The sequence below is a fragment of the Myotis davidii genome, unplaced genomic scaffold, assembly GCF_000327345.1.
Source record: "Myotis davidii unplaced genomic scaffold, ASM32734v1 scaffold88, whole genome shotgun sequence".
Lineage (NCBI taxonomy): Eukaryota > Metazoa > Chordata > Mammalia > Chiroptera > Vespertilionidae > Myotis > Myotis davidii.
Window position 1 is genome coordinate 3,647,133 of NW_006300377.1, and position 12,380 is coordinate 3,659,512.

The 12,380-nt window shown below is 49.6% G+C and overlaps 1 protein-coding gene across 1 annotated transcript in view; it reads left to right on the plus strand.

The window, feature by feature from the left end:
• Positions 1–12,380, plus strand: part of DLGAP3 (discs large homolog associated protein 3) — a 56,664-nt gene that overhangs the window by 15,244 nt on the left and 29,040 nt on the right. Inside the window, exons 2-5 of the mRNA XM_015572778.1 lie at positions 1,309–1,391; positions 2,855–4,012; positions 8,096–8,301; positions 9,020–9,092. Coding sequence (XP_015428264.1) covers positions 2,906–4,012; positions 8,096–8,301; positions 9,020–9,092 — 1,386 coding nt within the window. The 5' untranslated portion in view covers positions 1,309–1,391; positions 2,855–2,905. The remainder of the gene's footprint in view (positions 1–1,308; positions 1,392–2,854; positions 4,013–8,095; positions 8,302–9,019; positions 9,093–12,380) is intronic.

Here is a 12,380-nt window from a genome sequence, read left to right on the forward strand (position 1 = left end):
ATTGATCACACATGACCTCACCAGGGAATCAAACCTGAGACCCTTTGGGCAGATGCTCTAACCCCTTACTAGCACCAGCCAGGGCTCTTCCACTACTATTAATCATGCCCGAAAAGCTAGCTCTTCTCCCTGATATCCCTGTGCCTAATAATGGCATCATTAGTCTTCCAGTCACGGCTGTTGCAAAATTTAGCGTCGTCTTTCTTTCTGACTCTCTCTCTCCCACCTCTTGAAAGTATTTGCCAAACCTTAAATGTCTGCTGGAACCCTCCTACCCCATCCCTCAGAATTCCTTATTTGGCCCCCTCTTCTGCCTTTGTGCCTGTTATTTCCACCACTGGGAGTTCTATCTTCCTGCCCCACCTTTGTCTGTGGAACACACAGCGATCTGAGACTGGAGCTGGGAGGGCCATCTTGTTCCCATCTCAAACACACTCTGCCTTGGGAAGTCTTCCTCAATTTCCCCCTATTGCATCTGGTCTTGCTCTCATCTGAACTCTTCTAGCATCTTGGTACCTCTTTCCAGCACAGTCATTTATTCATCTACACAGTGAATATTTATTAAGGACCTGCTCTGGGCAAAGCCTTGAGTTAGGTGCTAGAGATCCAGAGATAAATAGCATTTGGTTCCTACCCTGCAGAAGACCACATTCTAGTTGGGGGGAAACAGAAACGGAAGCAGACACTTTCTATGCAGTATGATAGCTGCTTTCATGGGGAACCTGGGGTGTTATAAAAGCCCAAATAGAGAGGCATAACCCAGAATAAGAGTACAGAAAGTCTTTGAGGGAAGGTGGGGCTTAATATGAGCAAGTGGGAAAGGGGAAGGGTTGGGGTAGGGAGGTGGATGAAAGGAAATTCTAGGAGAAGGACCAGTTTGTGTGAAAATACGACCTAAAATAATCCTGTTATGTAAGAGGTTGTTCCCCTGTTAGATTATAAGCCCCTCGATGATAGGGATCACACTTACATCACCTTTATACACTTCTTACTCAGAATCTGAACAAAATTTAGTGGAATGGAATCATATTGGAGGGCAATGAAAATGCAGTGGCTCAGCACCATGGACAGATCACTAAGACACCTGCAGTTGGAGGTAGTCCAACCTGTAAGCTCATTTCCATGTATTTGCATAATGAAGCCAACCACATTTCCCTAGGGGTCCAAAGGCTCTGCATCATGGGAGATACAATCAGTCCTGGTTTGGGGGGTTGGGAACGGAGATGGGCAAAGCCAGAGGCTGGTTCTCTGAGGACTCTGGGAGACTCTGTCCTTTGCTCTCTTCACCATCCTTTTCTTTTTCATCAGGAGCCAGTGGTCCTGAGCCTTCTGAAGTTAGGATTCTGCCTGGTGGTGAGGATCCTGACGCCAAGGATGGGACACCCAGGATGGTGAGTCTGGTGGGACAGTCGGGGAGATGGGGATTAGATCGAGGTTCTCAAACCAGAATTAACTTGAGTTTGAATCTTGATTTAAAGTGACTCACCCACTCACTGGCTTTGTGACTTACCTTTTGAGCTCGGTCTTCTCACAGGTAGATGTGGATAATATCGACACATAGGATTTCAGTGGGAATAGAGAATATTATGCACAGCACCTGGTACATAGCAAGTGCTTGGGAAATAGTAGGAGATGAGCTGTGAGTAGGATCTGGAGGAAGGTTGAAACACGATGGATATTAGGAGGTGGTGGGTGGGGAGCAAGGGAGGATGAGTCTTGAAGGGGCTGTTGTCTGGAGTCTTTGATGCTGTCATCCCCTCCTGGTCAGCAGATGGCCCAGGAGCCTGGTCTGGGATGAGGGAGGGCGCCGTCTGCCAGCATCTCAGTCCCTGTTCCTCCTGCTGTCACCCCCTCCTGCCATAGCTCCTGTCCTGGCAGCTCTGGAGTCCTGATTGGAGGCAGTTCTTGCTGAGAGCTGACCTCTCTGTCCTGTAGCCGTGGCAAGCCTGGGAAGGGGGCCAGGGGCACTGCTTTCAACATTTTCTCTCCATCACTCCCTGCCCTGTGAGCCTGCTGTTCCTGGGAGGCGGAACTCCTGGGTTCCAATCCCAGTTTAGGATTCAGATGCTGCCTTGTACAGCCAGCGTTCCTCCCATTTATGGTCTCTTCCCCCCTCACGATTCCCATTTAGTGGAATGGGGGTGGCAGGTAGGGGTAACAGGCCAAAGGGGAAATTCCAGGGGGGAATATTTGAAATCTGGAAGAGGAAAGGAGTCTTCTTAGGTTATTCCTTCTTACCTCAGTCTTGGGGAGAGGGAGAATGAGCCTGCAGCCAGATGGAAGGAACTGGGTGTGAAAGGAAGGGGAGGGGTTTTCCTGCATAATCAAGCTAGATATTTAGATTTGGGTCTGTATATTCTCTTTGGTTATTGCTGCTGGGAGTTGCGACCCTGGAACCTGGCTCTTCACAGCAGTGGAAGTGGGTAGGGATGGGTCAGAGGGTGTGTCCCTGGATCAATTTGCCTAAAGTCAGCTTGTTAAAAGCCAGTTCACTTAATGACTGGTTTCTTTGAATGTTTTGTACATCTGTTTGGGTATCCTTTTATTTCTGGTAACCCTGGGATATTTTTTTTTAAAAATACAGCCATTTGGCTGCAGGCATTTCCTTTTGTGAATAAATATTTATCAGATTTGCAGCATTTGATGAATGACAGTATTATTTTGTGCCCTTGTGAGTGTCTTTGTCTAGCTTGATTCTTTTAAGGACTTTAAGTCCATTTGTGGAAAGATAGTATAATTAATCTCCATAAATTGATATGCATTACCTAAAGGGATACCAGAATCCTAATAAAAGATAATTTTAGGTGAAGTGGCCTATTGTTCAGTCTGAATCCCTTTTCTCCCTGTCTCCTAGGAGGTTCTTGGGGCCTGGCCCCCAACACTATGAAGAGCCCTTGCTGAGGCCATGAGGGGTTACCATGGCGACCGAGGCAGCCATCCCCGCCCAACCCGCTTTGCTGACCAGCAGCATATGGACGTGGGCCCAGCTGCCAGGGCCCCGTACCTGCTGGGCTCCGGGGAGGCCTTCTCCACCGAGCCCCGCTTCTGTGCCCCAAGAGCTGGCCTGGGACACCTTTCTCCGGAAGGGCCCCTGAGCCTGAGTGAGGGGCCATTGGTAGGCCCTGAGGGAGGGCCAGGGGGGACCGGAATTGGGGGGGGTAGCAGCACCTTCCCCAGGATGTACCCCGGCCAGGGCCCCTTCGACACCTGTGAAGACTGTGTGGGCCACCCACAGGGCAAGGGTGCCCCCCGCCTGCCTCCTACACTCCTGGACCAGTTTGAAAAGCAGTTGCCAGTTCAGCAAGATGGCTTCCACACGCTACCTTACCAGCGAGGTCCAGCAGGGGCCGGGCCCGGGCCTGGGCCGGGGTCCGGCTCTGCCCCGGAGGCCCGCAGTGAGAGCCCCAGCCGCATCCGGCACCTTGTTCACTCCGTGCAGAAGCTCTTTGCCAAGTCCCACTCTCTGGAGGCCCCGGGGAAGCGGGACTACAATGGGCCCAAGGCTGACGGAAGAGGTGGCTCTGGGGGAGACAGCTACCCTGGCCCAGGCTCCGGAGGCCCCCACACCTCCCACCACCACCACCACCATCACCACCACCACCACCACCAGTCCCGGCACGGCAAGAGGAGCAAGAGCAAGGACCGCAAGGGCGATGGGCGGCACCAGGCCAAGGCCGGGGGCTGGTGGAGCTCCGACGACAACTTGGACAGTGATAGTGGCTTCCTAGCGGGGGGGCGGCCTCCTGGGGAGCCAGGTGGTCCCTTCTGCTTGGAGGCTCCAGATGGGTCCTACCGGGACTTGAGCTTCAAGGGGCGCTCAGGCGGGTCGGAAGGCCGCTGTCTGGCCTGCACCGGCATGTCCATGTCACTGGATGGACAATCGGTTAAGCGAAATGCCTGGCATACCATGATGGTGAGCCAGGGCCGGGATGGATATCCAGGGGCCGGGCCAGGCAAGGGGCTCCTGGGTCCAGAGGCCAAGGCCAAAACCAGGACTTATCATTATCTGCAGGTGAGGCTTGGTGGGGGTGGGGAACAGATGCCCTCATAGTGTTGTCACCCAGTAAGCTCTGGAAAGGGTTGGATGGGAGCCAGCTGTTGCCATGATAGAGGGTCTAGATGCAGGGAGGTTCTGCCCTGCTTCATTCTGTAAGACCCTGAGCCACTTTTGGGACCTCGGTTTCCCCATTTGTGCAATGAAGGGGCCCTTTGATTTTGGCGATGTGTGGCAGTGCCAGGAGGGCTTCCCCTTGACTTGCTGTTTTGGACAAGCTGTGCTGGCATGTCTTGTGAGGTTGGAGGCAGAATGAGGTTGAGGTAGGCCGTGGACAGGATAGCATGGTGCTCCCTGGCTGAAACTTCCCTTAAGATTGGAGGTCAGCAGTTGGAAAGTAGCTCTCCTGCCCCAGGCCTTCTCTCAAATCTGGATGGTCCAGGTATTGTTTGAATATGAAGGTCAGTTCTAGAATGTTCCTCTGTGGAGTCTGTCATTCTGGGGTGCCTGTGGTAGGATACCCATGAGGCTGTGGAAGAGCCCTGGGAGCCTGTCCCCTGGGTTTTCTTAGGCTGGGGGACACACTGGAGTCTGAGCCAGGACAGGGCTTCCTGGGATTGGATAGTGTAGCTAATAGCTGGCTTGCTGTCCCCATCCGGTCTCACCATTGTCCATGGTCTCTGCAGATGAGACTAAAAGCTCTGACCCCTTCTTCTTATGGAGCCTTCATCCATCCCACACTGTCCACTCTCCATGGGGTCAGGGCTCATCTCACCACCAACTTCCTCTTTTCTAACTCAGACACCCCTCACATACCCCCTGAACTCTTTTCTTGAGCCTTCCCATAGCTTTAGGAGGAAAAGTCAATACAAATTCTGAAGTCCAGGAGATTTAGGGTTACCTCCAAGCCCACATTCCATATAGTTAATCCACAGCCATTCATTCAGTGAGCATTTCCTGTGGATACAAAGATGAAAACACAGATGCTGCTTGCGAGGAGCTGTTTAGAGGTGGGACAGATAAGGCAGCAGAGAGCGTACAGTGAAAGAAGGCTGGGATGGGAGAGAGCACAGAGGAGGCATCTCACCTGCCCCGGGATGATGGTGGCCAAGCAGTTCTGGGAAGAATGTCCTCTCAGCTGAATCTCAGTGCAGAAGTGGATTGAGGGTATTTCAGGAAGAAAACACAGCACGCTCAGAGGGATGGGAATTGAGCTTGCATGTGTCTCTTGGGTGTCACTGGTCTTACTGTTAAGTTGTTCACACGTTAGGGACTCTCCTGGGTGGAGAGCTCATGAAAGCTCAAGGGAACAAATGGGTCACAGTGGAAGCCAGAAGTGGTGGGAGGCAGAAGGGAGGTTGGAGACTGCTAGGATTCAGGACTTCTGGGTTTGCCTTGGATTGCCCCCTCCCTGGGTAGAGAGGTTCTCTAAGCTGCAGTTGAAGGGTTCAAGAAAAATGGCCAAGGAGGGAGTACTGACCCTTCTCCCATCACCGAGCCCTCGTCATTTCTGGAGCCTCGCCACCACTCCGCTGCTCCCTGCTGCTACTCCAGGGCTGCCCTGACCTCCCTGGGGGCTTCCTTGTTAATATGCACCTCACAGTGTCCTGCAGCAGCGGCGGCTACGGCGTGGGAGCCCTGCAGTGTGACAGAGCGCGCCCTGGCTTTCCCATCTGCTAGCCTGCCTCTCTCTGCCTGCCTGTGGCTCCTCTCTGTAGAGTATGGAGAAGGGGAATGATCCGTCAGGGCCTGAGCTTCTAGGGCATCTTATGACTAGGAGGTCTGAACCCATTTGGGGGAGGACAAGGGGATGCAGGGACCCTCCAGACAGCGTGGTGTTCCCCTGACACAAAAATGAGAAGCTGACCCCATCAGAGTGGGTGTCTTTGATGGATTCCCAGCCCTTTTATTGAGACCCTGTTCCTCTCACCAGTCTCCAGCTCTCCCTCAACCCTGTCTCTGCGTGGGTTCCTTCATGGGGTCCCATCCCACCCCTGGTCTTTGACCCTTAACCAAGCTTCATCCCAGAGTCTGTGTCCCTCCCCTGAACCCTGACCCCTCAGACCTCCAGTCCCACCCCAATTTAACCTGTTTTTTTTTTTTTATCATAGGTGTTTTAAATCTTCCCTCCCTGCCCCAGTTGTCTCCCCCACACCTTCATTTACACTCATTCTTTACAGTGTAAGCCAACCAGCGTGGACTCCCTCACTTTTCTGTCAGCCCACTCATGTAGATCCCCAGCCACCCTCATCCCTTCCTTGGCTCATGAGACGTCAGGACCACCCATCCCGGGCTGATACCTCTAGTGGGCTTAAGCCGGTCTCCCTAGGATCCCCTCCATCCCCGAACTGTCTGTACCCCCTCTCCTCACATTTAAAGACTATCTTTACAGGCTTTTTCACTGGTCCTGAAAACATGTCAAGTCTCTCATCCAAAAAAACACACACAAAAACAACCACACATTTTTCATCAACATTATTCCCCCTTCCATCGCCTAACTTCCCTTCATATCCAGGTTTTTAGACCATAGACCCCACTTCTTCACTTCTTTTCATCCTCTCCTTTACTACAGTCTGGAGAGGAATCCACCAAAATCTAAAAAGGGATTTAAATGTCCTGACAGTGGTCTCTTGCCAGCCTTCCTTGAAAGGTATCTTCCAATGCTTATAATAATAATAGTTAACACATATTGAGCATTTACTATGTGCTGGCATTCTATACGGCTCATTTATCCTTCCCACCAACCCTGCGATGTAGGCATAATTATCATTACCAATTCACAGATGAGGAAACTGAGGCCTAGAGATTGACCATTTTTCTCAAGGTCACCTAGCTAGCAAGTCACGGGCCCAGAATTTGAACATAGATCTGTTTAACTCCCGAGCTTGAATTACTAACCTCTGAATGCACTTGACATTTGACATTATCAACTCTTTTTATTCTTGAAATGTCTCCTGTTTCCACGACATGTCATTCTCCTGACTTCCCTCCTACCCCTCTGCCCACTCCTTCTCAGGTGACTTCACAGGCTCCTCTTCCCTTCTTTGCAGCCCCCTTTTAAATGTCAGCAATTCCTCCCCACCTTTCTTTTCCCCTCTGGGTACTTTCATTCACTCCTGTGGATTCAGCTGCTGCCCACGACTCCCACACATTTGTCTCCAGCCCAGATCTCTCCATGGAGTTGCAGAACCAAACATCCAACCACCTGTTCGACAGTCCTCTGCCAAACTCACCATGCACAACCCTGAGCTTTCACCTTCCCCCACCTGTTTCTCTGGGACTCTGTGGCTCAGTGAGCGGCAGCACCATCCCCCAGGTCCTCAGCCAGCAGGCTCCCGTCATCCTCCACTCTTCCCTGCCCCCTCACCCCCCACATCTAGTCAGGCTCACTGGTGCTCCTCAACACCCCTCATTTCCATCTCCTCTTCCCCTCATTGCCACTGTCTTAATTTAGGCCTCATCATCTCTTGCCTGGAGAACAGCATCAGCCTCCTAATTGGTCTCTTCTGCCACTTGCGCCTCTGCCCTACTCCTGTCCCTCACAATCCATCCTCTGTTTGGACTGTTAAAATGCTCTTTCTGAAACACAAAGCTGATGTCACTCCCCTTCTAAAACCCTCTATGGCTCCTCACAGAGGGAAGGGAGGAGAGATGGAGATTTGGGATATAAGCAGCTTATGAGGATGAAGGACAAGGAAAGGTGAAAGGTGACTGAGGTCAGGTGACACTTTGCTGATGAGGGTGGGTTGACAGAGGTCACTTTGGCCTCTGATCTTTGACCTTTTGGCACCTACATGTCGCTGTCCACCCAGACTCTCTAGGGCAGTGGTCACCAACCTTTCGGACCTCACGGACCAGCAGTGGTCCGCGGACCACTATTTGGTGACCGCTGCTCTAGGTTGCCGTCAATTAAGTAGCACCAGGTCCATGCAGGATAATGAGGCATCTCTTGGAAGGGAGGTCTGCCTCTGAATCTGCATGCTCCTGAGTGTGGCCTGCCCAAGCCAGGGTAGAGCGCCTCCCACTGGCAGTGGAGAGGAGGGTCCTGTCCTCAGATTCTGTAGGGATGTGTCTGAGAGACAGAGGCCCCTGTTCCTGCAGGTGCCGCAAGATGATTGGGGGGGTTACCCCACGGGGGGCAAGGATGGAGAGATCCCCTGTCGCAGGATGCGGAGCGGCAGCTACATCAAAGCCATGGGGGATGAGGAGAGCGGAGACTCGGATGGCAGTCCCAAGACATCTCCCAAAGCGCTGGCCCGGCGCTTTGCCTCCCGCCGCTCCTCCAGTGTGGACCAGGCCCGGATCAAGTAAGGACTGGAAGGGGAGGGGAAGGGAGGGGAGGGGAGGGTGGAGGGCAGGGGGAGTGGGAAGCCGATACTGGGTCCCTGCAGGAGGTGTGTAGAGTGAGTACCAGTCTGCTCCCTGTGTAAGGTTCAGCTGGGGAGTATCAGTCTGCTCCATAGAAAGAAGAGGTTCTTCTACGTCAGTGGTTCTCAACCTTCCTAACGCCGCAGAGAAGAGGTTCTTCTAAGTCAGTGGTTCTCAACCTTCCTAACGCCGCGACCCTTTAATACAGTTCCTCACGTTGTGGTGACCCCCAATTTCATTGTTACAAATTGAACATAATTAAAGCATCGTGATTAATCACAAAAACAATATGTAATTATATATGTGTTTTCCGATGGTCTTAGGCGACCCCTGTGAAAGGGTCGTTCGACCCCCAAAGGGGTTGCGACCCACAGGTTGAGAACCACTGTTCTAAGGAGACTTATGCAATGCTTTAAACAATTAAGAATTTAAATTAAAAAACATATAATTATACAAAGAAAAGAAAGAAGGGGTCCTTCTGATAACCCCTATCTGAGTGCCACCTTGGGAGAGGCCCTTTACCCAGGAGTCTTCTGTGGGATCTTGTCTGGGGGTTTCTGAGGGGTAGAACCTGCTCAGGGCCCCCAATCCTCTCATTCCCCTCCCCTGCCTCCTCACAGACCCCCATTCTGAATCTGGAATTTTGACCTTTCCCAGCTGCTGCGTCCCACCCCGGATCCATCCCCGGAGCTCCATCCCTGGCTACAGCCGTTCCCTCACCACCGGACAGGTAGGGGGAGGCCCAGCATGCCTGGAGGAAAGGGTGGGAAGGGGATTCAGTCCTGGCCTTAAAATCAAAGGTCTGGTCAGGGAGAGAGTGCAGGTCTGATTCTGGGGGCACTGGGAAGCCGGCCTTGGGACTCCTGGGACTGACTTAGATTGGGAATCTCAGAGTCATCCTTAAAAACCGAGTGTCCTCAAAGTGATGAGCATGTAAGAGCACCCTCAGTTCTCTCAGTTCTCCAGCCCTGCCCTGGCCTGGCTGCTCCAAGCCCACCCCCTGCAAAAGGCAGGATTGGTTGTACAGATGGGACAGGCAGAGCTGCGGTCTCAGATTATCTGGGTTTGAGTGCTTTCCCCACCACCTGCCCCCATGGGACCACCAGCAAGATGTTCTCTCAAGGCCTCCGTTTTCTCATCTGTAAAATGACAAGAGTAGTGGTATTTCTCTCGCAGAGGTTTTGTGAGTATTCAGTGAGAAAATGTATGCAAACCCAAGGTACCTGGCCCCAAATTGCTGTTTTATAATTTCGAGTTCTATATTTAAGTGTAGAATTTCCCTTGACTAAAGGGAAGCAATGCAGTTTAGTAATTAAATGCATGAGAGGGGTTTGAATTCCAGCTCTGCTACTTACCAAGCTGAGTGACCAGGGGCAAGTTACTTGACTTTTTTGAGCCCCATTTTTCCTATTTAAAAATAGACATCATAATAGTGTTCTTGGCACAGAGCCAACAGCCCATAAAGGTTAGCTGTTTCTACTGTTTGCTGGGGGAAAAAGCAATGCAAAGGCAATGCCAAAGGCTGTCCCATTGGCTCCTATTGTCGGCTGCTGCAGTCTCTCAGCGTCTCTTTGTTACATTTCCTGAATCAGGGAATCTGATTGGCACAGCTCTCTTTTCACATCAGACCAGCCTCTGTGGCTAAAGCCACTAGTTAACGCACAATTCTTGTTTTACTTGACCCATCAGCAACATTTAACACAGCTGACGACTCTCTCCTTCCCGAAATACCTTACTCACTTGGCTTTGAGGGCACCACACCTTTTAGGTTCGTCTCTCTGACTGCTTATTCTCAGTCTGTGCCTACAACTCTCCAGGATCTGAACATTGGAGTTTTTCAGGGCTTAGTTCTTGGATTCCTCTCTACACTTACTTCTTAGGTGAGCTCCTGTCATCCAGGCTCATGGCTTTGAATATTATCGAGAGCCTGGTAACTCCCAAATGTATATTTCCAGCTCAAATGCTCCCATAAAGGCCAGGCAGGTATATCTAATGGTATATTAAAATCTTACTTGGATATTTAGTAGACATCTCAAGTCAAGATGTCTACAACTAAACCGTTGATACCCTTTCCCCCCAAATTTCCTGCTCCCTCCAATGTCTTCTCCATTTCAGGTCCTGGCAACTTTATCCTTCCAGGAGCTCTGCTCTAAAACCTAAGTCAGTCTTGACTTCCTTCTCTTCCTCCCATCCCACATCCAATCTTGCAGCAAATCCTTTTGGTACCCCCCTCAAAGTGCACCCAGGATCCCACCACTCCCCACTGCCTCCACTGTCACCACTCCGGTCCAGGCCACCATGTTCTTTTGTCTGGACTGTTGCACTGCCTTCTAGTAGTGTGTTGCTTGCACTTGTTCTCTCTCAATATAGTCAGAGCAATCACTTAAAAATAGAGTTATACTCACTCAAAACCCTCACCTTACTTAGAGGAAAATTCAGGGACTTTACTTTGACATATAAGACCCTGCATAATCTGGCCCTTGCTGCCTCTGAGTTCCTCTCTCGCACTGTTCCCTCCCCTCACCTGCTCCAGCCATACTGGTCCCCTTGTTGCTCCTCTGACACCAGTCTGAGAACCTTCGCATCTACTGCTCTTTCTGCCTGGATCCCTCCCTCAGTTCTTTCAAGTATTTCCCCAAATGTTGTAAAATCTAAATTTTAGTCCTCTCCTACCCCCAAATTTCCTATTCCTCTTCTCTGTTTTTTTATTTTCTTCTTCTTAGCACTTTGTGTATACATTTCATATTTCTCCTGGGAGGTATAGCTTATAATCTTTGCTTTACAGAAGAAGAAACAGGTTTAACACACTAGAGGTGTCATTCTATTATCTATAATAATTTTTTTTTGCCCTTAAGTCTATGTTTTGGTTTAGTATTTTCCCGGAACATTCTTTTCCCGTATTTCAAAAGAATTTTGTCTCCTATGTTTTATGTATATCTTTTGTAAATAGCTCATAGCTAGATTTTATTTTATCTACATTCTGACAATTGCTTGAGAGTGTAGTACATTTATATTTATTGTGATTTACTGATATGCTTGGATTTATTTCTGTCATCTTACCTGTGCCTTCTATGTATCCTGCTGTTTGGGTGATGCTTCTTTTTATTTTTAATGTATTTTTATTGACTTCAGAGAGAAAGGGAGAGGGAGAGAAAGATAGAAACATCAATGAGGAGAGAGAATCATTGATTGCCTGCCTCCTGCACGTCCTCTACTGGGGATGGAGCCCGCAACCCCAGGCATGTGCCCTGACTTGGAATCCAACCTTGACCTCCTGGTTCATAGGTTGACACTCAACCACTGAGCCATGCTGGCCGGCTGGCCTGGGCGATGCTTCTTTACTCCTTTGCTGCCTTCTTTTGGGTTGATTGAGTTTTCTTCATTTTTCTTCCCACCAAATATCACAGTGGCCGGCAGTTATTATTCTATATTTATTTGGCAATGCATTTTTACTTCATTTTTGGAAGATAGTTTGCTGATCTAGAATTCCTGGTTGACAGTTTTTTTTTCTTTTAGCACTTTGTACTATTCTACTGCCTTCAGAGGTCATAGCTTCTGATGAAAAGCAAGTTGTTAATCATATTGTTTTTCTGTATGTGATGAATTGTTTTTCTCTTGGCTGCTATTAATGTCTTCAACTTTCAACATTTTGATTGTAATGTGCCTGGATATAGATCTCTAGGTTTAACCCACTTTGGGTTCATTGAACTTCTTTGGCCATTATTTCTTCAGATATTTTTTCTTCCCCTTTATCTCTCTCTTCATCTGAAGTTCTCATTACATGTACATGGTATACTTAATGTTGTCCCATAGGTCTCTGAGTCTCTGTTCATTTCTAGTGTTTTTCCCCTCTATTTTTCAGATTGGGTAATTTGTAATGATCAAGCGTCAAGTTTACTGATTATTTCTTATTCTGAGCCCTCCTAGTAAATTATTTCATTTCCGTTATTGTACTTTTCAGCTCCTGAATTTTCATTTGTTTATTTTTTTCTTCTTTTAAAAATAATTTCTAGCTTTT